This window comes from Carya illinoinensis, chromosome 12 (genome assembly GCF_018687715.1).
Source record: "Carya illinoinensis cultivar Pawnee chromosome 12, C.illinoinensisPawnee_v1, whole genome shotgun sequence".
NCBI classification, from domain to species: Eukaryota; Viridiplantae; Streptophyta; class Magnoliopsida; order Fagales; family Juglandaceae; genus Carya; species Carya illinoinensis.
The window spans coordinates 29862574-29887686 of NC_056763.1; the positions used below are offsets into that span (position 1 = coordinate 29862574).

The 25113-nt window shown below is 37.9% G+C and overlaps 3 protein-coding genes across 5 annotated transcripts; 1 reads left to right on the forward strand and 2 right to left on the reverse strand.

Annotated features, from left to right (window-relative positions):
• The first annotated feature begins 473 nt into the window (after positions 1 to 473).
• On the forward strand, positions 474 to 11337 carry LOC122289614 (polyadenylate-binding protein RBP45C). The gene is made up of 7 exons (XM_043096769.1): positions 474 to 903; positions 1577 to 2051; positions 3800 to 3855; positions 3932 to 4062; positions 4187 to 4283; positions 4379 to 4546; positions 11031 to 11337. The coding sequence occupies exons 1-7, from the start codon at positions 628 to 630 to the stop codon at positions 11031 to 11033; spliced, it is 1206 nt and encodes a 401-aa protein (XP_042952703.1). The 5' UTR covers positions 474 to 627; the 3' UTR covers positions 11034 to 11337.
• A 1379-nt stretch (positions 11338 to 12716) lies between these two features.
• On the reverse strand, positions 12717 to 18323 carry LOC122290006 (DEAD-box ATP-dependent RNA helicase 32). Its single transcript, XM_043097512.1, has 8 exons — positions 17869 to 18323; positions 16887 to 17162; positions 16417 to 16740; positions 15189 to 15380; positions 14914 to 15069; positions 14288 to 14709; positions 13793 to 13950; positions 12717 to 13273 (listed from the first exon to the last, which is right to left on the reverse strand). Exons 1-8 carry the CDS (start codon positions 18235 to 18237, stop codon positions 12951 to 12953), a joined length of 2220 nt encoding a protein of 739 aa, XP_042953446.1. The 5' UTR covers positions 18238 to 18323; the 3' UTR covers positions 12717 to 12950.
• A 1406-nt stretch (positions 18324 to 19729) lies between these two features.
• Positions 19730 to 24776, reverse strand: LOC122290390 (1-acyl-sn-glycerol-3-phosphate acyltransferase-like). Of its 3 annotated transcripts, XM_043098036.1 has the most exons (6): positions 24204 to 24768; positions 23766 to 24104; positions 22285 to 22434; positions 20891 to 20989; positions 20721 to 20813; positions 19730 to 20306 (listed from the first exon to the last, which is right to left on the reverse strand). In XM_043098036.1, exons 2-6 carry the CDS (start codon positions 24084 to 24086, stop codon positions 20067 to 20069), a joined length of 903 nt encoding a protein of 300 aa, XP_042953970.1. In that variant the 5' UTR covers positions 24087 to 24104; positions 24204 to 24768; the 3' UTR covers positions 19730 to 20066. The 3 variants fall into 3 exon arrangements, with proteins under 3 accessions (XP_042953970.1, XP_042953971.1, XP_042953972.1); XM_043098037.1 differs by lacking the exon at positions 20721 to 20813 and having other exon boundaries at positions 24204 to 24776; XM_043098038.1 differs by lacking the exon at positions 22285 to 22434 and having other exon boundaries at positions 24204 to 24773.
• Between the last annotated feature and the right edge of the window lie 337 nt (positions 24777 to 25113).

A 25113-nucleotide genomic window follows, 5' to 3' on the forward strand; every position in this document is an offset into this window, starting at 1 on the left:
TTTATTGAAGAGGCAATGTGCAAAAACTGTGTCGAAATTGCATGATGGAGAGTGGATTTTCAGGATATCGAGCTCATCATGACCAAAACTTGGTTCCCGGAAGGAAAACTGACGACCACTGGGGCTGTGGGGTTAAATACCTGTCTATCTATTAGAAGAGTAATGCTAGAAAGAAGTTATAAATAGACAAGTTGTATACAGGTCTGTTTTGTAAAAGAAAGTCCCATTAATAAATTTTTTTTTTTTACTTAAAACAAATATTAGTTCTGACAAAATCAGGCTTCCCGGAATGGATAGGGTTTTGGGTCTACGTAGATCCACTATATTTATAAACCAAAGCCCAACTCAATTTTTGTAAGCAGACCAGTAGGCCCAGCTCTGAATAGGCCCAAAAAGAAGCCCATCCCAATAATTAACCACAAGTCTTTAACCCGTGTCCTATCACAACTGACCCAATACTTTCAATCCACGTGTCATCCCGCCCCCATTCTCTCTCATCTGTATTTCTCTCGTACCTCCCCCATTCCCTCGCCTAGGGTTTAAAATCTCTCTGCCCCTCCGTCCTCATCCTTATCCCGATTTCCTAATTCCGAGTCCCTTGTGCCTTTTATTTTTTGGATCTTCGCCATGATGCAACAGCCAGCTCAGATGCCATCGGATCAGCAGAGCCAGCAGTATCAGCAGCAGTGGATGATGATGCAGCAGCAGCAGCAGCCTGTCCCTCCTCCGGCAGGATGGGTCCCACAGGCTGTTCCGCCGCCTCAGATGGCCCAGGCTCAGGCTCAGCAGTACCTGGCCCCGCAGAACGCCGGTTCCGAAGAGATCCGATCCCTCTGGATCGGAGACTTGTTGCCTTGGATGGAGGAAAATTATCTCCTCACATGTTTTTCTCACACCGGAGAGGTGAAACATATATATGGACCAAGATATCTGTGTATACATATATTTTCTTCTGGTTCGGGGTTTCCGTTGTATGGCTCGAAAAAATTGCGATATTTTCCGAAAAATAGTCTGTGTGTGTGTGTGTGTGTGTGCGCGTGCGTGTGTGGTGTTGGTGTCTGTTTTGTTAGGGTTGTAGGCTAGAATTTGGTGTCGAATACTGTAAAAGTAGGGTTTTGAATATTAACGCTGTCATTTGTTCTTATCAATTCTTATCAAAAAACATTTGTTGGGTAATTTGGTTGTATTGGTGGTCCTGGATTCTTTGGAACTTAAATTTTGGCCTAAGAACGCAAAGGGAAATAAAACACAAATTGAAATTGGTTATCGGTTTGCATATTGCTTCAGCTGTTCTATATATTGTGTGAGAATGTCTACATATTATTATTTTTTTATGTGTGGGTATGCCTGCTTATTTAAGCAAAGCATAACTTGCAATAGTGGCACCAGAAGTCTGTTCATTTTATAATATATTTTCTTTCCATAATATAATTCATATTCCCCCTTAAGCACCATTATCTGACCATATTCCCCCTTAATCACCATTATCTGACCATCTCGTGTCTGATCTCGTTGTTCTTTTTTTTTTTTTTTCTTTTTTTTTTTTTTTTTTTTTTTTTATTGTGGGTTATTCTAGGTTGTATCTGCTAAGGTTATTCGCAATAAGCAAACAGGAGTATCTGAGAGTTATGGTTTCATTGAATTTGTTAGCCGTGCTGCAGCCGACAGGGTTTTGCAGACGTACAATGGTACACTTATGCCAAATACAGAGCAGAATTTCCGGCTCAACTGGGCTACTCTTGGTGCTGGCGAGAGGCGACAAGACGATGGTCCTGATTATACAATTTTTGTGGGAGATTTAGCAGCTGATGTTACTGATTACTTGCTTCAAGAAACCTTCAAAGCCGCATATAAATCAGTTAAAGGTGCAAAAGTTGTCACTGATAGGACCACTGGACGTTCTAAGGGCTATGGGTTTGTCCGGTTTGGTGATGAAAGCGAGCAGTTGCGTTCAATGACTGAAATGAACGGCCAGTATTGTTCTACAAGGCCCATGCGCGTTGGCCCAGCTGCTACAAAAAAATCTGTCGGCGGACAGCAATATCAGAAACGTATGTGTTGTTGGTATCGCTGGTTATGCTTTGATGCAATTGCTGTCCCTTAACTTCAAACTTTAAATGTTTCTGATTGATTTTTGTTATTGCTTGGTCTACTCGTTTGCTCTGTCTCTTGCCTTTTTTATTGCTTTTTTTGTTGGGGGGCGTTTCGAATGGTGAGTTAAATGTTTGTAGATTCTTTCTGAGGTGAATTGTCAAAATTGTTGCTTAATTTGACGTTTCTCAGCTATTGATTTGAAGATTGACGGGGGGCTTACAGTCATTTCGTTCCAGTACTTACCTTTGTAAACTTGGGCACTTTTAAATTCTCTTAAAACATGTAAAACTTATATAAAACTCATGTTGTCTTAAAGCAGGACACCAAGAGGCTCTCATTTTTTAGGGGCCTGGAACTGATTTCAGCTTAAATGATACCACTTTAATCCGTGGCTCATTTTAGGTCAGTTATCTTGTTTATGTCGTAAGTTCATACTTTTTTGTGGCATTTGTTATGCTACATTCAGAATTATTTTTCCAGTTCCTTTTATATTTAGAGTTTCCAGTTCCTTATATTTTAAGAGTTACCAATCAAGTTTAATTCATTCCTTTTCCAACTCTTGTATATTTCCTTTACCATTATTCTTTAGCTACATGAATCATGGAGAACCTTTCTTCTTTTCTCCCATGAATTACTTCCCTGCACCCTTTACATAAGGTTGGATGCCTGTTGTTTCCAGATTTTTTGGCCCGTGCGCGTGATTGCGAAATTCCCTTGAAAGATTTTATTCATAATTACCATTGCTTCTTTTTGTTCTTAAGTACATGTTGCAGACACTAACTAATTGCCTTGTTGGTTTCGTCGTGCTATTTATTAACCCCGCCTTGAATGGCTTAGTAACTCAAAATTTAAGCATTATATGCTATACACTCCATTCTATAAAATGTGTATTGCTCTTTGCGTTGTACTTCTGCTATTTGTTGTACTTATACTATTGCCTCATGTTATTTTTCTATCACTTCTTTAGGCGTTTCTAGGTTTGAGAACTTTGCACTTCAGCGGCTTTCACTTCCATGGTTTGTGATGGGATGTTAATTCTTAAATATATCACAAATCTAATTTTTAAAGAGTTGGCTAGGAGATTCTTGGTTCTAAATGGTCTTTTTGTTTTTCTTTTATTAGTTATTCTTGTTTATAAATAATTGTATACAAAGTGGGGGTATTGTGAGTTTTCTGTCCTAATTCTTTAGGAACCTCTAGGGGGAAAACTCACCTGTTGCAGTTTGCATGATTATTAAAAGCTATTGTGCATGCTGAAGGGATTGTCTTAGCGCTGTAGTCTGTCTCCAATAATATCGTGATACAATCTATGTTGATATGTTTCTAATCTTTGTATTTATAACTGATTTATAACTGGCATATGCAATCTCTCTCGATTGTCTTTCAATCTAAAATATCCATGACTTCATTTCATGGATAAAATGAAAAGCAATGCCAAATTCATTGTATACCTTCTCGGTAATCACATTTGGTTCTGGAAACTTATTAAAGAATGTTTTTGCCATGTTAAATGGATCCAAACGGCTCACTTCAGCATGGAGTTTTTTAGTCAACTTCAAACTGTCTGACTGAGGGCATTTTGCACCCATATTTCTTGCATGGAGATTTGAAGAAATTTAAATGAATTTAAATGCTAGATATATGCCCAGGATAGTTTATTATATGTTTTGATTTGTTGTCTATCACACGTATTTGTCATTTGCAGCTAGTTACCAGAATACTCAAGGAAACCAGGGGGAGAATGATCCAAATAATACAACAGTGCGTAGTTTGTTTTAATGTTGATATTATTGACTTCCTGTTATATGCTAGTGACACTTGATGCACTTGGCTACAGATATTTGTTGGGGGTTTGGATTCAAGTGTCACAGAGGACTTGTTGAGGCAAGTGTTTGGTCAGTTCGGTGAGCTAGTTCATGTCAAAATACCAGTGGGCAAGCGTTGTGGATTTGTTCAGTTTGCTAGCAGGTAAGAAATCAATGCAAGTATACGTATTAGTGCCCTTGCCAGTTTGGTTTATCTTTTTTATTTATTTTCTCTCTCTCTCTTCCACCTGGTCTTTGTAATATCTTCAATGTTTGTTGAACTTCAGAACGACTGCTGAGCAGGCATTATCATTAATGAATGGAACTCAACTAGGTGGACAAAGTATTCGACTATCATGGGGGCGTAGTCCGTCAAACAAGCAGGTTTTTGTTGCAACCATAGTTTTGGATGACTGTGTTACCGTTTATATTTAAATTATCCGGGTGCTTAATAGGATCCATCTATTGCATTGCTTCAGACTCAGCCAGATCAGACACAGTGGAACGGTGCATATTATGGATACCCACAAGGATACGATGCATATAACTATGCACCTCCTGCTCAAGACCCCAACATATACTATGGAGGCTATCCTGGATATGGAAATTTCCAGCAGCCTGGTGGTGCTTACCAACAACCACAGCAGGTGAGCTCTAATGCCATTTTTCTATCTTTTGTTTTACCTCGTGAAAATAAAGAGATGTAACCTGTGGCTAATTTTGCCTAATGGTGATTGGACAGTCTAGTTATTAATGTGTAGATATGTAACACCCTAGGTCGTTGCAAGATAGTTTCATGTGAAATCAGGTTGCTCACAAGGTGTCCCATCACTTAACCTCTCATTTCTTTTTGATGGACATATTTTTAAATGAGAAAGAGGCTTTAAGTACTTGTGCTGTTGTTGGAAGTGGGTTCCATTAAGGGCTTTGCAAAATTTTCTCATCTATGGCTTCCAATGGCAGGATACTTGAGGCTTCCAATGGCCTTTTGACTTTCATTAGATCTAATTGATCTTTAAACAATTGCGGTTGTGTTGTGGTTTTTAGTTTTGGTTTGTTGAGTTGGTGCAAGGGTGATGGGGATGCGCTGAGAGGTACACATAAACCAGAAAGTTTTGACGTTTAAGAAGGAAGATGGATGGTGGTGGAGATGATAGAAAGCAGCCGCTGTATGTTAAACTACATCTTTGTGGATCATGAAGCTTTGGGATGGTTGGGTTATATGGTGAAGGATTGCGTTGCTTCACAGGGATCACTGGAGTTCCTAAGAACGCTTAGAAAAGGACAAGTGTTGGTAGTGCAGAGGGGTCGTAACCTCAAAGGGAGCTTCTTCCCCATTTCGGTGCTTGGCAACGAGAAGAGGAAAGGTCTTTTAATGGGTGCCGGAAGGAAGAAAGGGGGAGGGATGGAGAAACTTCAGGGATACTCTGAATGAGCTCACGCCTCCTTTCCCTTTTTCAAGCGATAGAAATAGAGCGGTGTTGGGTGGCGTAGACGGTGGCATCCCGAGCTCTCCCTTCATGTCCGATGGTAGACGACTCATGGACCTACAGTGAGGTGACCCAAGCTCAGAGGGTTCAGCCTCGAGCTGCGAAGCATGCAGGGGTGCCAGGCTCCATTTCGGAGGATGGTCAGAAGGGGGATGGAGATGGTAGAGAGTGGTTTGGTGCAAGTGTGGAATCAACGCTTAAAGTGTTGGCTATTATGGAGGAAAGGGTGGGGGCATTATTGGAAGAAATAGAAGGCCTTAAACCTTGCGTTAAGGGGAAAGGAGTTATGCAAGTGGGCTTGGGCCGTGAATCGGGGCCCAAAGGAAATTCGCAAGGGGGACAGACTGGGCTTGACTTGCATGGTTTGGGCCTACGTAATAGAACAGTTGGGCCTAAAGTGAAGGCCACAGGCCCAGAAGAATTCCAGGCTTAGATAAGCTAGGCCCTGTCTGGAAGCAGTGTAGCCAGACAGAGGTTGGCCCATCGGGGATTGGCCAGGCCCCGATGGAGCTACCTGCACCGCCGACGGTGGCAATGACCAAGGAGGCTCTGACGTTGGGGGAAGACCTAATGCCGATGGTGGTGGTCCAATTTTCAGCCACCGTTGGGAAGGATAAAGAAGAAATAGGCCTAAACTCTTTCGGCATTGGCCCGACGGGGGGTGCAACCTCCATAGACAGCGACAGTGGCTGTCGGTGATGCTCCTCCAGATGTGGCTTTAGTAGTTTTTGACTTGGGGATCCCTGGCCTTGCAGAGGTCGTAACTCTGCCCCAGCACGATGAAGAAATGGCCTCTGAAACATTGTTGGCAGAGTTAGAGGAGGGGGAGATGGGTCAGATGGTGTTGAGGGTTGAGTTTGAAGAGGAGAAGAACGTGGAGTCACATATGATAAAGCTTGTGTGCAGGAGAAGGGGGGAGGAAAAGGGGGAATTCAGAGGAGAATGAGCTTTGTTCTTATGTGAGTCCCCCAGAGTAACAGAAGGAGAGGGGTATCCAGAAGATAATCTCACTCCTTTAAGGAGTATACCTCCCTGTACCCCACCAGATTGGATTCTAAAAAAAGTGGAGGAGCTTCAAGATTAGATAGGGATATCCTGTAAAGGGTACGAAGAATAGTTCAAAGCACTCCTTATTGTCATTGAGATAGGACATCAAAATGGAGGAATAGAGATCAGAGAAATAGAGAGTTAAAGAAGCTAACTTGGTCTCTTAATTATGAAGGTAAAGAGGAGGGCATGAGTCGGGGACGTCATAAAGGAAGGGCTGGAATAGTTTATTAATGTTGTCTAAAATCCTGACCTGGAACATAAGGGGGCTGAATGATATCAATAAATGCCTTTGAATAAGATTGTCACTTAGGCAATGGAAGGTAAACATCATATGTTTGCAAGAAACTAAATTAAAACTTATCACAAGAAGAACTATTCGGAGTATCTGGGGTTGCCAATAAGTAGGTTGGGCATATTTACCTTCGGATAGGGTGTCAGGGGGAATAATGGTTATGTGGGACGAAATGGTGGTAAAGAACATTGATGAGTTTGTGGGAGAATATTATGTGGGATGCTCGTTTAAAAATTCTGAAGATGACTTTGAGTAGGCTTTTGTTGGGGTATATGGTCCTCATTAGGAGTGTGAACGACGGTTACTTTGGGATGAGCTTGCCTGTTTATGTTCATGGTGGGAGCTTCCATGGTGTATAAGGGGAGACTTTAATGTGACTAGATTTCAAAGCAAAAGGTCGGGAGAGGGTCGGCAAAACCATGACACGGGGGAATTCTCATATTTCATTTTAAAGTTGGAACTCATGGACATACCTCTCATGGGAGGTGGTTATGCTTGGTCTAACAATCACACCTGGTTAAGACTAGACATATTCCTCATACCTTCTACATGGGAGATACAGTATCCAGACTCATGTCTAACAATCACACCTGATCAAGACTAGACATAACAATCACGCCTGTAACTCCCATGTAGGCTCTCTCGGTTGTGCTCGGACCATTTTCCTATTATATTAGATTGTGGGGGAATACCAGGGGGCAGACGACCCTTTTAAGTTTGAGAATGTGGTTAAAATCTGAGGGATTCGTGGAGCTTGTTAGGCAATAATGGAGTTCTTATCAAATACAGGGCACTTCGAGCAAGGTATTAGCAGGAAAGTTGAAGGCCTTAAAGAGAGATTTAAAGACTTGGAATGAACAGGTATTTGGTAATGTAGAAATATAGAAGAAGTCATTGTTTCAAAAATTTCAAAGTTTGGAGGGTGTGGAAGATGAGGAAGGTCGAAAAGGGCAAGTAGTTTCAAAATTAGAAAGGTTGATCTTAATAGAGGAGATTTCATGGAGGTAGTCAAGGGAGATAGATCTACAAAAAATTTGCACCGAGTGGAAAATTCCCATAGGAGGTTTAACACAATCGAGTCCATGAGCATCGATGGCGATTTAGTTTCAGATAAAGCAGAAATTAAAGACTATATAGCTGGACATTTTGAACATTTGTTGGAAGAACCGTATGCATGGAGGCCTACAGTTGATGGGTTAGCTTTTGAGGCCATTGATCGAAATAGTATTACTTGGTTGGAGAGACCACTTGAAAAAATAGAGGTACATCAAGTCATCAGGAAAATGAACAAAGATAAAGCTCCAGGGCCGAATGGTTTTACTATAGCGTTTTTTTAGATTTGTTGGGAGGTGGTAAGAGGATATTATGCAGGTTTTTCAGGAGTTCTTTACTTTTGGTAAATTTGAGAAGAGTGAATACTACCTTCATTGCACTCATCTCGAAAAAGTTGGGTGCAAGAGAGGCACAAGATTTCAGGCCTATTAGTCTTGTGGGCAGTGTGTACAAGATTCTCGCAAAATTCTTGGCCAACAGGATGAGCATGGTCTTGGATAAGATTATTTTGAAGTCCCAAAATGCCTTTGTACGAGATAGGCAAATACTGGATTCGGTTCTTGTAGCCAATGAATGTTTGGACAGTCGACTTAAGTAAAAGGTCCCGGGTATTTTATGTAAACTGGATATGGAGAAAGCCTATGATCATGTCAATTAGAATTTTTTGCTCTATTTACTGGGTCAGTGTGGCTTTGGGGAAAAATGGAAGGGATAGATGAGATATTGTATATCTACAGTTCGGTTTTTAGTCTTGGTAAATGATGAGGGTGGCAATATGTTACACGACTCGTTAACCCAACACGAACACGACATGATAATAGCTGGGTTATGATTTAGTCATACGGGTTCGGGCTAAAACGGGTTGACCTGTTAAGAAACGATTATTTAACGGATTGATAACGGGTTAACCTATTATGACACGTTATAACCCGTTATGATACATTAAAAAAATTAAAATTAAAATTATACTCTTAAAAGTAAAAGTGTTAGAATTTCAATTTCGATATTTTTATTATTTGTATTGTAATTTTGTACTTGTAGTTAGTTTTATAATTTTTAGAATATTGTGATTTTAAAATTTATATAAAATTATGCTAAATTTAATAAGGTTAAACTGGTTAATTTCGAACCTATTCAACTCATTTATAAAAATAGTTTGAAATGTGCCGTATTATATCGTGTTAACCTATTTCTTAATATTCACTAATCGGTCAAAATGGGTTGACACGACACGACACGACACGACCCGTTATGTTAATAGGTCGTGTTAGGGTTTGAGATTTTGACACGATAAGTTTAACAGGTTGGGTTAGGGTTGAGCTGTATAGTATAGTATACATGTTTTAACACGACACAAACACAACATGTTTACACGATTTGACATTCTTAGTAAATGGTGAATCTGTGGGTTTCTTTAATAGCTCGCGGGGGTTATGACAAGGTGATCCACTATTTCCTCTATTATTTGTGATTGTGATTTGAGGCCCTAAGTCGGATGGTGTTGGCCGCTATAGCAGGTGGCTTCTTTTCAAGATTCTCAACGAGGAGTTCAAAGCGGCTTCCGGTTTAAAGATAAATCTCGCAAAGATAGAGATGGTGGCGGTGGGGGATGCAAGTAACATTCGGGGGTTGACCAACATTTTGGGGTGTGGGGTTTTTTTGTTGCCAATGAAGTATCTTGGCCTCCCTTTGGGGGCATCTTTTAAAGTTAAGACAATTTGGATGGGGGTGCTAGAAAAATTAGAGTGCAGGTTGGCCGGGTGGAAAAATGTTATATTTATCTAAGGGAGGGAGACACTTATTAAGAGCACATTATTTAATCTTCCTACTTATTTTTTATCTCTATTTCTCCTTCTAGCTAGCATTGCCTCTAAAATTGAAAAATTAAAACGTGACTTTTTGTGGAGTGGTTTAGGGATGGGACAAGGTGTGCACACCTTTGCATGCGGGTGGTTTGGAGGTTTACAATGTGAGGCTTTTTAATCAAGCCTTACTAGGGAAATTGTTGTGGCGTTATAATTACGAGATGAAGCCATATGAAAAGGGGTGATTGATGTGAAGTATGGGAGTGCAAGAAGAGGTTGGTACTCTAATGAGGGGAGGGGGCATATGGTGTGGGGTTATAGAAGCATATAAGAAAAGGTTGGAGGGTATTTTCTAGTAACACCAGGCTATGTATGGGGAATGGCCAAAGAATCAATATTTAGCATGATGTGTGGGTGGGTGATACGGCTCTTAAGGCGGCTTACCATGCTATTTTCAGCATTGTAGGGGAAAAAGATGCGTAGGTGGCTAACTTGTGGACTACTACACATGATGCCCAAGGTTGGAACATAAATCTCACTAGGGAAGCTCATGACTGGGAAGTGAGTATGTTGGTGGAGTTTTTTAACCTGCTCCATAACATCTCCCCTAATGCTTCTACTGAAGATAATTTGGTTTGGTGTCCATCTCGAAAAGGGAAATTTTTGGTAGGTTCCTATTATGAGACTATTACAGCCCAACCTTTGCCCAACTTTACGTGGAAGAGCATTTGGAGGAGTAAAGCACCTCTCCTAAGGTGGCATTCTTTGTCTGGACAGTAGCCCTCGGGAAGATCCTAACCATTGATAATTTAAGAAGGTGTGGTCTTATAATGATGGATTGGTTCTGTATGTGTAAAAAGAGTGGGGAAACAGTGGATCATTTACTCTTACATTGTGATTTTGCCAAGGATACTTGGAATCATTTTTTTAGCAGAATGGGGTTAGCATGGACAATGCCAGGAAGGGTAGCTGAGTTATTGGCAAATTGGAGAGGGATCTCAGGGACAACACAAATTGCAGCATTGTGGAAAATGGCCTCCATCTGTATCTTATGGTGCATCTAGAGTGAAAGAAATAATAGACATTTTGAGGATCAAGAAAGATCTATAGAAGAATTTAGGGGTTTTTTATGGAAGACTGTTTTTTTGTGGGCCATGGTTTAGAGTTCAATGGTCTCAGCTTCCATAATTTCCTAGTAATAATTTCTAGCTCTTAAAGCGATGTATTCACATATATACTTCCAGTGTACCTGGCTTACGCCTTCTTTATATCAATAAATTTTAATATTACTTATAAAAAAAAACAATTGCGGTTGTGAGAAGTGTGGCTGGTGGCATGTTTTGAAGCTAGATTTTTTCTGTTATTTTGCTTGTCCTATAATTCACATGGTTTATTTGGAGCATGTCGATCATAATGTTGTATATGTTTTTGCTATGTGCAGTGATATTAGCGATGTCGAGTCTGAAGGCCGGCCTCACTGTGTTCCCAATGCGATTCTGGTCATCGGATGTAGGAAGGTGTGGGTTTCCATATCAATTTGTTTCAGTTATAAGTTTCTTTTTTCCCTTTCTTTTGGTCTTCCTTGTGTTTATTGTGATATCCAGTATGTTGAAGGCACTACTATGGTGATGCTGATGTGCGTCTTTGATCTACTTTAATGTCTTGTACAATATGGATTTGCAAAATATCCGCTGTGTATGGACTATTATTTGTCTACATATTATTGATAGCTCGTATTTGCTTTTTAATGTAAGCGTGATTGTGTTTTTAATATATATTGTTTTTTTCTTTTAAATAAATACATGTAGTGTGTTATAAAGCTAGTCGGTAGGATTCCCAAGAAGAGTTTATTGGGGTTGCTCGTGTGTTGGTTGGTCTAGGAACTTGCTACTTGTATCCGCTGCTGCCCGAGTTAATTTATATGGTGGTTGGGGAAAAGAAACCTGTGTACGATATTTCATCCACAGATTCACTTGAAATGTCAAACCATACCCGAGGATAACTGTGTTGCTTTCACCACTGGGCGAAATTCCTATATTCATCAGGTCCAATTATTGGCGCATCGTGTAGACAAACATCGACGACCAATAAGCTTCAAAAGATATAGATTCTCTTTGCTCTCACTCCAACGTGGATTAAGGCTCGGTTTGGATTGAGACATCATCTCAATTTAACTCATTTTATCGTACAATATTTTTAAATTTTTATTTAAAATATAATAAATAATTTAATTTTTTAAAATTTTAAAATAATAATAATATTAAAAATTATATATATATTTTAATAATATTTTATTTAATTTTAATTAAAAATAATCTTATTTCATCTCACTATTCGAACTTCATATAAGTTTTAATCTTAGAAAGAATTAAGAATTGAAGGGAAAAAATCATCCAAACATTTTAACCAAATGTTTTGTATATTAATAATAAATAGAAGAATTTAGTTAGTCTAAGAAGAATAAATTCAAAAAAAATGATTTGTAACTTATAGAGATGATAAATAGTAAAATTCTTTTTTATATGGATGCAAAGTGTTGGGACTTTGTTCCCGAACACCCTTACCAATAAAACAAAATAAAAATCCAATCCAATCAACTGAGCACTCGCTAATGCATGTAATCCTCCTCTATCTGAATAAGAATCCATTTAAAGTTGCCACTCACTAGGCAACGATGGCTTTTCTATCAACATCTGACCATTGAACTTATGAACTTAGACTTCACCTCCAATATCAACATCTGACCGATGAAGAGTACACACTGCAGCGAGATGACTATACTTGATCTTCGTATAAATGTCCACACGATTCAATAAGAACATTGAAAAAACCTAATTAAGCTCCATATCAGACGACCAAAGCAATATAGCAAGACTTATGACAAACTCTTTGATCTATGTTGTTCCCAGCTCAACCACATCCGAGATCCTATCCAAGTATAAATGATACTAATCGGATTCAGCAATCCCAACACCGAGTCATTCGTGCCAAATGTTCCAATACCATATTCTGTGCATCAATATTGCTCCTACTTGAGCATTTCCAAAGAAAAATGACTCGTATACAAGCGATTCAACCAACTAAAGAAAAAGGAAAATACTTCAACCACAGAGAGATTACATAAAAGTAAACCTACAAACTGATGCGACTTAATATTGTACGTTAGATTATAAATTTACTTTTATTATAAAGTAAATCTAACGAATTCTATAATGATACATCAGTTTGTGAATTTATATTGTGTAATCTCTTTGTATTTATAGCAGTTTTTAAAAAAGAATATCATTGCCCCTAATTAACAAAAAAGCCCCGACATTCTATTTCCACCAAAACCTCTTACAGCTTAAACTCGTAGGAGATCCTATGAGTGCATGGAGTTTAATAATTTAAGAGCCAATGCTTCTTGCTCCTCCAGTGACATGGAATCCTTCTTTTCTTTTTTCTCACCATCGCTATCACTATCATAGTATATCTTCGACTTTTTATGGGGTCTGCTTCCAGTTGCTTCATCTTCTGACCCAGGAAGTTCTTCCTCATCAGCCTCGTCTTCCGAATGTCCTCTTTTCAACTTCATCTTCTCCTTAATCCGTTTTTCTCTAAGGCGCTGGCGCTCTAGGAGCTTGTCTTCTTTGTCCACCAGCTTCAACTCTTCCCTCATCTTGTTATAATATTCATTCTTTTTTCCTGCAAAACATTGGAATATTAAGGCACTAAAACAGGAGGAAATGCACAAAATACAGTCGGCTCATGGGATATAAATTTATCTTGTTCCACTTCACCCTTGATTGCCAAGGACAAGTTTGTACAACCACTATTTTCAAACAAGGGATTGACTAAATAAATTGTAGTGGATTAGTGGGGTTTGCGTTATTTCAAGTTTAGAACATTGGAAATAGATCAGCTGGAGCCATTTGTTCTATTAGACAGCAGCTAACTGTCGAATCAAATTAAAGAATATTCCTACTAATTGTTGTGCAGCTAATTCTGCTTCAAGAGCCAAACAATACAAATTTGTTAGTTGACATATGGAGAGACGAAAGCAACAAGAAATGGCATCTCTTTGTTCAGCCAGAAAATGAATTTAATTTAGAAAAGAATTATTAAAAGGAACAGATATGAGAGTTAATTGCATGGGTTTTGGTAAAGTCTTTCTTGACCATAATATTCCTACTATTGCAGCAACTCCAGAATTACACCATATACCTTGGTCAATCAGGAATGCATCATTGCCGCTTTGTGCTTCAGCCACCCTGGCAAGCGGGGCTAGTGCATTGCCTTCTTCATCAAATACGACCCTAGTACCCGTTGGTCTATGTACATTAATCTTCAATTTCTTTTTCTTTGAAATCCGTGTCATAGGCCTACAAAGGAAGAAACAAACAAAATCCTTGCATAAGATCAATGCAAACCATGTGAAGGATAATGAATTGAAAAGAAATTTTAACAGTTAGCCGGCATTGGTAACACGATTAAAAATGAACATTGCTACACAAGTAAAAAATAACGCAAGAGATCCATAAAGAATAATGTGATGGCACATTTGTATAAAAAATACCCTTCTATTTGGATCAATTCTGTGAGGAACACCAGCTATCTAGTTCCAGAACTAGAGTTAGGTGCCCCTTGTGTGATTCTTATTTGCACATTCATCTTCAGGGTTAATATCTCTATATGGAAAACTCTATGAAAGTGATGTACCTAACATCTCCAATTTCACTTGTTTTCCCTTCTTCCTTGTTGGGTGTGTCCTTCGTCAGGAGAAAGTCCTTGTTTACTTCCTCAACATCTATATGGCCAATATCTAGCTTCTCTTTTGGAATCTCCAGAACATGCTCCTTGTCAGAGTTTTCTATTTCAACAACAGCAGAGTTCCCTGAAACTTTTGTTGACTTTATTTTCTGCTTCAAGAAACGGATTTTTGGAGTCATTGGTAGACCCAATGATGCTGAAAATTCATCAATAGGCAGTTTCATCGCATCAAAAATTTCTTTATCTTTCTGAATATGAATAGACCGCAAATATGTCACAAAGGCCCTTTGTGCCGAATACTGCAAATCTGGGTACTTGACTAGTAGTGCAGACAACAAGCCAGAAACAGGTTGTACTCTTTTTTTGTTTGCCTGAAAAATGACCAATTAACAGCAAGATTAGTATTCCCAAAATGGTTTTAAACCACTCTTTTTTTAAATGTTAAAATCATTCCTTGCACAAAAAATCTTCCATAAGAAGAAGACCAATCAGCTATGTTGATCCCAAAAATATGAATGGAAGAAACAAAAGGTTATTATCACATACAAATGACTTCAAAAATTAAAAGAGGCCACCTTAATAAACTGTATGGGTACTTTGGCTGCTTGTAATTTCTCAAGCATTTTCATTTCTGAGGGCAACAGAAATAAAACAGACCTCCCTCCAGAATGATAACGAGCAGTGCGACCAACTCTGTGTATGTAAGTTGCAACATCTTCTGGACAATCAGCCTACAGAAAAAAGACAGAAAGAAGTAAGACCCCAGTTACACACACAACCACCCCCCCTCCCCCCCCCACCCCCCCCGGGGGTGGCGCGCATGAGCTTCTTTGAAAGACCAATTTAATACCTGGACAACCCAGTCAACTGCCTTATTAAAATCAAGGCCTCTTGAGGCCACATCAGTTGAAAAGAGCACTGAGCGCTTCTCACAAAACTGGGAGTATATCCCCATCCTTCTTTCCTGCTTCATCCTCCCATGAAGACACTTTAAGGGTATTCCAGGGCGCAGTTTCTTGAAAGCTTCAAAGACGAATTTTACCTAAAAGTAATAGCAATTCATCCTTAGCACAAATATCAAAATGAGGATAAAGTCCACCAAAAGATAGATGAACCATTATTTAATACCTTTTTATAGGAAGAATTAATTAATACCTATAATTGATTGTAGGTACAAATACCTAGAATTAATCAACTTAACCAGTAGAATTGTTTGTTTTTGAAGTGTTTTATGGCGGCAGATTGTACAAACTGCAGTGAAAATATCAATATGAGATATTATTAAAATACTGTGCGTGTATGAGCAAAGTCCACATTTTGTTTGAGTTGAATGAACCGAGCCAATAATTGATCCAACAACACATGGACTAGGAAGTAATCAAATATAAACCAAATTAAAGTTGAACTCCAACTTAAACATTTACCCCTTACCTGCATGGATGGATATTCACAAAAGTAAGTGTAACTGCACACCTCTGACAAGTAATAGATATATGTTAAATGTCAGCACCCCACAGATCTTCGAAGAACAATCAACACTCTTCTCACTACCAAAAAGGAGTATAACTCTTTTGGTTTTTATGTTGTACATGACAACATACTAATAATCATTAGGCTCATAATGAAGCATGCATTGACCTTAAGTTGTATTCCAATCTCAGCCATAGCAAGATTTCCGATATATGAATGTATACATCAAGATGAATCGAATCAAGATAATGTAATATTCCACGTAGTGAGTAAATTGATGTGGAAATCCATAACAAATTCTCTCATTTATCAGAAAGAGCTATTGAGAATCTACTAATATTCAATTGCATATTAAATCAACTGGCCCCTGCAGTGCCCCTGCCCATGTTTGGGTAGCAACTATGAAAAACCACAGAAAGAGCGTATCTCGTCTACAGTAGTTGACCACCAAGGGCGAGGGGGGGATTTAGGTTGGCCTGAAACAACTCCATCAACACAAACTTGAGGGGGGATTTAGGTTTCTTCAGACAAATACAACCCGAACTTCCATGCTTTTAAGTTGGCTTCACAACATGTTTTTAATGGAGTAATAGATGATGTTAAGTTACCTGTTTACAGCTTGAAAGAAACACTAGGATCTTTGAATTAAGATGTGCCTTTATGAAACTCCACAACATGTCTAGCTTTTCTTCAAGTGGAACAACCATTGCAGTTTGCTGCAGGCGGTTGGGAGTAGCAGTCACAGACTCCTCATGCACGCTCAGATACTCTGGGTCCTTCAAACTCAGTCTTGCAAGATCCTGAACTGACTTCGTTTGAGTTGCCGAGAATAACAATGTTTGTCTGCTCTTAGGTAGCTGCGAGACAATAGCATTTAAAGCCTTCTTGAATCCTACGTCAAGAATTCGATCTGCCTCATCAAGGACCAAAACCTGTTCCCTGGCCAGCAAATTCCACCCAAGTCAGAAGCTAAATAACAAATAAAGGCATGCACCAAGAGAAAATCCAAAACAAGGACCAAGTCAAGGTTCAAGTAAAAAATGGGGAAGATGCGGAACAAAAAAGTTGTTATGATGACCTGAAGCTGGGAACATTCAAAGTTTGGAGTCTCATCCATGTGCTGAAGAAGACGACCAGGAGTGCAAACCAATACGTTCAGCTCATTTACACGCTCCTTCTCTGTGTTAACATCCTTGCGTCCACCAATTAGGAGGCCAGCACTAAAATTATGGTGCTTCCCTACAGATTGCAACACGTCAAAAAGTTGACCTGCTAATTCCCGTGTAGGAGAAATAATGATGCTGCCTACCCCATCCTCAGGACCCCATCTCTCTTTATATAACTTCTCCAAAACCTGAAATAAGAAAAATAAATGCAATTGACCATGAGAAATTGAATTAATTAAAAAATAAAGCAGAACATGAAAAAAAGAATACATATTTTTTTTTCAAAAAAAAAAGAAGTAAATACTAAAGATGCCATCCACCACCCCGCCCCTGCCCCTTTTCTTTATAAAAAGATCGAACTATCTCCAACCAAACCTTCTGATGTTTCTTTGGGGTATATTATTTATATCCCCGATGCTCCAGGTATCCAAATCTCCAATTTTCAATTTTAACCGTTTCTTTTCCGGAACTTCTCAACAACTAAACACACCCTTTATTATGTGAGCATTCAATAAGTATTTTTTTAGGCAAATAGTGAGCATTCAATAAATATAACTAAAAGTATGGAAGGTATTCTGTCAATTTTTGGTATATTACATAATACTCCAATTAAAAGATAAAACTTCAACTTGGTTAAGCAAAATTAATGACAGGACTATTTCGTTTTCTTCAGCTCTAAGATTTTATATCCCAATGTTCAAGACTTCACCCTCCCATCCATCCAAAATTTTCTCAGCAACCAAACACTATCTTCCCCCTACGAAATTACACTCTTTTCACACACATCCTTACCACGCCTAACCCTAAACTCACAGTATGTGAGTCCTCAAATTAAAAATTCCAACTTTTTTCAATCACACTTCCTCGCAAGCCAACGGAACTATCCCAACTCACCGGAATAACAAAAGCCAGAGTCTTTCCTGACCCGGTTTTGGCCGCGCCAAGAATATCCCTCTCGCAGAGTGCATGCGGCAGAGAAGCCCTCTGGATATCGGTCATCTCGACGTACCCAGCCTTGCGCAAACCATCTCTAGTGTTCTTCGAAATCGGTAGCTGGTCGAACCTCGTGGCACCAGCGTAACGAGAAAAAGAAGCGTCGTCGATTCGGCCGACGGGCGAGTTCGGGGGCAGTGGAGGCAGCGACATGGGGTTGGAACCCGAGTCGGGTTTTCCGGATTGGATCCATGAGGTCAGGAGCTGGATTTCTTCGACTTCTGATAGGCGGCTCTGCTTGCGGAGGTTTTTGGATTTGGGCTTTTTCATTACGCAGGGTTTTGGTATTTTGGGAGACACAGATGCTTTAGGTTTTTGTGGAGGCAAATGAAAACTGAGAAAGGGTTTAGGGTTTTAGAGTAGAAATTTGATTATTGAAATTAGGTAAAATGAAATTTGCATTACATATATACCCCTTGTTATGTACTATTTGGCAGTGATGTCCCTGAATGGACGTGGTGGGCCTGTGGCGACAAAGAATCCGAGCACATTTATGATATGAAATGATTTAATGCTACTTTAGTTTGGACTGGATCTGTCTAGGTTGTCACTTGGGCTCGCCCCGAATCTGGGCCTTTCCATTATTTGGACCTTAGAATCTCACCCATAAAGTCATGTCATTTCTCTCCCATTCAGCCGCACTCATACATACAACAGCCCACATCCATCGTATTTAGGTAAAAGAATCATAAAAAAGCAAGAAGTATGTTCTAAATAAATTCTATTTAGTTATACGGTTCAGATAAAATATTTTAAATTATAATAAATAAAATATTATTATAATATAATATTTTAATATTAATTTTGTGTTAAAATTTAAAAAAATTAAATTATTTATTATATTTTATATGAGAATTTGAAAAAATTGTAATGATGAGATGAGATGAGATGAGATTATTTAATTTTTGATAACCAATCCGGGAGCCTCTCGTCTTTTATAAATAATAAACAAAACTGATTCTCTCTATGTTAATATGTATAGCATATAAATATGAAAAATGAGAATTACAATTGTAAGTGTGTAAACATTGCCTAATTATTTTTAAAAAAATTAAATAAATACGAAACTCACATTAAAAAAATTAATTTTTTAATAGTGCATCTCGCTATTTTCTAAAGTGACTACACAGTACTTGCACACTATACAACTGTATGTAGCATTATTCTATAAATATTGTGTAATCTCTTTAAAAAAATAATTAAATCTACCGTTAAAAAAATAATTTTTTCCCGAACAAATGCTTGTCTGATTTTGCTTGGCCTGTTGCCTTACGAAGGAATAATAAAAAATGGTATGGAAAATCATTACTTGTCGATTTGTCTTGCCCACAACCCGCAAGGTAATCTATATATATTGACACTAACCTAATAATTCGTCAACCTACAAGTAAAGCGGCAGACAAACTGGAATATGCGAATCAATTTATGATCTCCCACCCATATTGATGGAAGTTAATATTTCAACCTCATCAAAAGAATATACTTTTCAGCTGCCAACCATGCCTTCACGGAACATCACAACATTTCAGACACTTCTGCGTATGGAAAAGTGAGAAATCTTGGTCAAAGACCACATCGTTTTTTATTTTGTTCTTTGGCTTTTATTGAACAAAAATTCTGAAATGTAAGCAGCAGTTCCTTGTTTTATTCTTCAGAATATGCCTGTGACCTTAAATCTGCATCACATATTTATTATATCCAATGGGGACGGGAGACACAATAATTGTACATGCAGAATATAATGCTGACAATCAGTGGCCTATGGCACTAAAATAAAATAATTACCATTGACTAAACCTCCGAGCAAACTTGAGCATAAAAATGGTTTTTGGTACTTGTCTAAATGATAGGAATGGAATTTATACAAGTCCGTACACATGAGCAAAAGGAAAACCTAGTCAATAACAACTAATCTTGGTCAAACAAGCTGAGCTTATTGCAAGAGACTGAGCAGTATAAAACACTAAATCATGCTAATCTTGAAATCAACTCAATTATGCTTGTTGTATCCAGTAAATTTTGGGGGGGCATCCTTCTAAGACCTGAGTTATCAAAAAGATGATGCACCTCAACTATGAATTGGAGCCAGTTGGGAGATCTTATAACTCAAGAGGTCTCTGAGACTCAGGGAGATGTTTGACATATAAATCATGAATCATCTTAATGTAGTCTTCGATCTTGTCAGCTGTCCAATCAGTAGTACTTATTGGAGGAAGATACTTGACATTTAGAGGTGCTGGTCGAATATGTAAGCTGCCCTTCCTCCATGCTAGATGGGTGCCTGTCAGGACCATGGGAACTATTGGGAGGCGTGACTGCAATGCCAAATGAATAAAACCCTGCAAGGACAAAGTGATAAGAAATTTGCTTTAATATAGCGCATTAGAAAGAAAGTGCAAGAAAAGTGACCACCTCAATTACATATCTAAGAATGACAGACTACATATTAGAAAGAAAGTTCAAGAAAAGTCGACTGATCATTCAGTTTTAATCTGAGTATATATGTCAGAAAATTGAGGATTCCCTGCTTGGCTGCTTTATTTTCATGTATGGTTCCATCTGCATACAACATTTAATCAAAGTAAAACAGATTTCACAAGAAAAAGGCCTCAGGACTGTTCCACGGTGGCTTCGATTACCCCTATGTTAATATCCGCCACTTTGGGCCATAGACAATGTCACCATAAATTCCAATATTTGATAATATGTAGTAAACATAAGGAAAATAGGTTCCAATATGGAAAAATTATTGCCTTTTTAAATCTAAGTAGTCGCCCATTTTTTGACCTGGTGCCCTCAGGAAAAATGATCAAAGATAGGTTGTTTTTCACTACTGCACGGGTTGCCTGGACATGAGAAGGATCACAAATTAGATATGAAGGGAAAAAATGCAGGACAGACAATATGGGGAGAGAATTGACACCTCTTTCATGGATTCAATGGCTGCTGTTGGATTGGAACGATCTATGCGGAGGTGGTTTGCCAAAACATAAAGTTGTCCAAATAGTGGATACCATATGATCTGCACAAAGTAAGTACTAAGTTACTAGAGTTCCACAAATCCAAGGCCGGCTCAATAGGAATGGGGCCTAAGGCTAAAATTTTTATTGGGGCTGTTTTCTTTTTTTTTTTTTAAAGTAAAATTAAATAAAATTATTTTAATTTTTACATTATATTTTTATTTATAAATAATTCCAATAGTTTGTCAAGTAAAATTACTGTTTAAAATTTTATACTACCTTTTCAACTAATAACCGATTTAGACTCTTAGGGGCCGTTTGGGAACACAACTGCTTTTAAATATTCTCAGATATTCTCAAATTCAAATTTTTTTCTCTCATTTCTCAAAACTAAACAAAATATTTTAACTCAAATTATTTCACTACTATTCACATATATTCTTAGTATATAAATAAGCCCTAAAAGCAATTATAATTATAATTGTCAATAAAGTTCTATAAATAACCTACACATTTGGAGAAAAGTAGACCCTTGCATTTTCAAAGATCATACTAAATTTTTTATCAACACTCAAAAATTAGATTTTACTATTTATAATTTTTACATTATATATTAAACTAATAATGACAAAAGAGAAGTGTATTCTTAGAAGAAGAATAATTGAAATAATTATTATGTGAGATACTTTTAAAACTAATAATGACATAACATCTATTTAATTCTTTTGATGTTATCTTATTGAATTAATTAATTTTTTAATTAAATATTTTTTCTTTTAAAAAAATTCTAATTTAGACCTTCTTGAAAGGGGGCCTCTTCTTCTCCTGGGGCCTTAGGCAATTGCCTAATTCGCCTTAGGAAGGAGCCGGCCCTGCACAAATCATTCCAGAGAGTAATCAAAACTGGTCCGGGCACAATAGCTATATGAATAACCCTCTACTGACGCATGTACCAGTGCTCAACAAATATATATATATATATATATATCTTCTATTAAGGGCATCTAGCAACTAAAATCACCTGTGCATAAATAGAGGGCACAAATCCATTTCTCACAGCAGACTGCCAGTAGGGATGTATTCATATGATACCAAAAAAAAAAACCATTTCCAGTCTGCGTTGGGGTGGGGAGGAACCAGAATCAAGAAAAAATTGATCCTGACTAATCAAAGATGAGGGGTGAGAAACGAGTATTTTTTAGTGGGGTGTAAATTTTTAGTAAGAGGATTCTTGTTCACAACTTTGCATGAGCAATGTCAAGGCACAAGTAACCTTAATGGTGGTAAATTGAAATTAAAAAAAAAATCTCAAAATACAAGAGAGCTGTCATGTTTATTCTTAAAGAATTGAACATACCTCCTTCTTGGCAATGCCAACAGTGCCTGTGGGAGTCAACCACATTATTAGGAAAATATCCAGAGGAGATGCATGATTACTGATATATATGGCCCTCTTATTAGAAAATTCAGCACCCTCTATCTTTATAGGATTCCCAAGGATCCACATCTGCGATCAATGTTCTGAAGCATTAATTATCTAATGCAAACCCCTCAAATTCTCCAACTAAATAAACTGCAGGAAGCCAATATAGGAGAATATTGAACAGCAGGAGACCTATTGATGTGCACTATATGCTTGGGGATTGGTAGTTAAATGCACTTCATGAAACCTAGGATGTCACGAGAAAATTTTTTCTGACCATATGGTAGACTGCATTGTCATATCTGCAAGAATGTGGTCACATAACCCACTGTCCAACATCAGTACCTATATATCGTGTTGTTCTGAGTACAATTATATTTCATAGAACTTACCTTTCTTTGATGCTATGTACGAGAAGTTTGCATTTGAAAATGTTGAGAATTTATTACTTAAGAACGCATGCTATGTGAAGTGCTCATGAGACAAGTTCTCTGAGTCCAAAGTGTACAATAGTAGCTCAATTTATTCTTGAGTAATTTATTTTGAAGGGAGATCTTTCTAGACACTCTTTTCATTTTGCTGTAAATCAATATCTTTTGACCCAACTGACCATTTTATGTTTTTCACATACAGCTGCAGATGATAGTACCAACTCAATACCATCAAGTGGTCCATTCCTTGATAACTAGAGTAAAAGCTCAGACTTGTCCGCATTCAAGAAAATAACTCTTCCTCCTTGGCAACCTATCCACTTTTTATTATGAAATCTATGGATAACTTTTCTCAAAAGTTTCTCTGACAATTAGTCATTGATCACCCAATTGGAATTATGCTCTTATCTGGTCCAACTCATAGGTTGTTTCCATACAGCAGAACGGTGGAATCTACTAGCTATAATGTATTAGATATCAACAAATAACATGGGAGCTGAAAAACGATTACAAACGAGACAAACACTACATTATACTCATACATGAATCAAATCAAGTTTAAATGGAAATGAGGTCTCCTAATCAGTGGAAGAAAGCAGGACACCAAGGGAAGCAAAGGGAAACAGCAACCAAATCGTGACCATAAAATCAATGCCAACAAAGCTCTTCTAGGCTGCTGATATTTTAGGAAAAAAATTACAAAAATCCAAGATTACAGCTGACTTTTTTTTTTTTTTTCAATTCCAGAAGAAGAAGAAAGAAAGAAAGTAGAAACAGCTCATATCAGCCTAATTTAACTCCGTCGCCCAATTTGGATCCTATGGAAACCTCGATCGCTCAGCATACCCCCCCATTCTCCTTCTCTCCTCCTAACATGCCACTCAACCATAAAGAAACAGAAAAACTTGAACACCATAGCTATCCACTTCAGAATTTCAGCACAAGCAAGAGTAACACAAAGCATAAAATCTAGAGGCGCCTTACCATTAATCTACCAGTTACATGTCCATATATATTCCCCTGCCTGATCCTCTCATAAGGCCACGGTATGAGCACGAGCATGATTGACGCCCACAAGAATGTCGTAACCATCATCGTCAAGAAACACAGGACAATTCTAATCCAAGATATTAACACTGAACCCCATCCATCTTCATCCAAATATATATCTGCCCTTCGCTTCGATCTCAGTTCTTCTTTCGCCGATCTTTTCGGCGTTTCCTTCACACTAAGGCTAGAGCTTGCATTGAAGCAGCTCTCCAATCTTCTAGTCCTCAGGAAAGAACTAGTTCCACTATTCTCCATAAGTCAAACAGAGAATACCTGAGCAGGGCAAAGAACAGAACAGAGAGTTAAATTAACAAATGTTAAGTAAAATGAAAACAAACTGTTGGCTGCTGAGAAGGCAAAGGAGAACCTAACCTTGTATCTTCCTTTCGTTACCGAAAAAACCAAACCAAGCTTTGAAAAAATAATTGATTGAATGAAGCTTAAGGTTTCGTTTTAGAGTTATATGGAGAAGAAGTAAAAGACTTCAAGGCTATTATCCTTCTCTTTTATTCTGCTTTCTAACGTAGCTAGTAAAAAAATATTGCTTCTTCTGTAAAGAAGGTCCAGGAAACGAAGCTTCCAGTGGTTCAAATTATACAACTGAGTCAACGATAAAATAGACTAGAGAAAGGTATTATCGCGACAATATTCCGATTCCAAGGTAACAAAGACGCCACGAAACTTCCCAAATGAAATAAGGTTTCTGCAAAGGCCTAGCTAAGTTGGGTCTAGTTTAAGCTCAGAGACAAGTTTTTCTTTAGTTTTCTCAGCAGCCAAACAGACCCAAGTAAGAGTTTTGACAGAAAGACCAACCAAACGGTACCACATTAGAGATTTTGCAACAGAAAGTGGGAGAGTTCAAGGAAATGGAAAAGATGTACAAGCCAATCGATTGGATGGAAAATATTGTAAAGAGATATATGCCTGTGGCGAATACTACACTTTAAAAAAGACAGGCAAGCTAAAAGCCAAGATAGAGAAGATGTGGTGGCGCTAATTAAGAGAGTCCGGAGTGAGAGAAAGAGGACGAGACGCATCCAACTTGACCTTGCGGTTCATTTTTCACGTGCCAATGACACTTTTATGTCAAGATAAGTGGCAGAGGTATAAACAGATTATATAAAATAAATTTATAAATTGTTATGATTTTATAAAATTTATTATATAATAAAAATTATTTTATATATCACATTAAATTATATTAATTTATTTTTATATAATCTAAAGTGTTTTTCTTTTCTTAATTAGTAATTAGCATGGTTGATTTGACTCTCAGTTGCAA

Coding starts and splice junctions, on each gene's coding strand:
- LOC122289614 (XM_043096769.1), top strand. CDS start 628: ATGATGCAACAGCCAGCTCAGATGCCATCGGATCAGCAGAGCCAGCAG. Junction 2,052..3,799: donor CGGACAGCAATATCAGAAAC/GTATGTGTTGTT, acceptor TGTCATTTGCAG/CTAGTTACCAGAATACTCAA. Junction 3,856..3,931: donor ATGATCCAAATAATACAACA/GTGCGTAGTTTG, acceptor ACTTGGCTACAG/ATATTTGTTGGGGGTTTGGA.
- LOC122290006 (XM_043097512.1), bottom strand. CDS start 18,237: ATGAAAAAGCCCAAATCCAAAAACCTCCGCAAGCAGAGCCGCCTATCA. Junction 17,163..17,868: donor CTCTGGCTTTTGTTATTCCG/GTGAGTTGGGAT, acceptor TTCTTATTTCAG/GTTTTGGAGAAGTTATATAA. Junction 13,274..13,792: donor TGCATTCCTGATTGACCAAG/GTATATGGTGTA, acceptor AATGTTTTGCAG/GAAAAAAGAATGAATATTAT.
- LOC122290390 (XM_043098036.1), bottom strand. CDS start 24,086: ATGGAGAATAGTGGAACTAGTTCTTTCCTGAGGACTAGAAGATTGGAG. Junction 22,435..23,765: donor ATGTAACTGGTAGATTAATG/GTAAGGCGCCTC, acceptor CATTGATCGCAG/ATGTGGATCCTTGGGAATCC. Junction 20,307..20,720: donor GACTACTTAGATTTAAAAAG/GCAATAATTTTT, acceptor TTGTCCTTGCAG/GGTTTTATTCATTTGGCATT.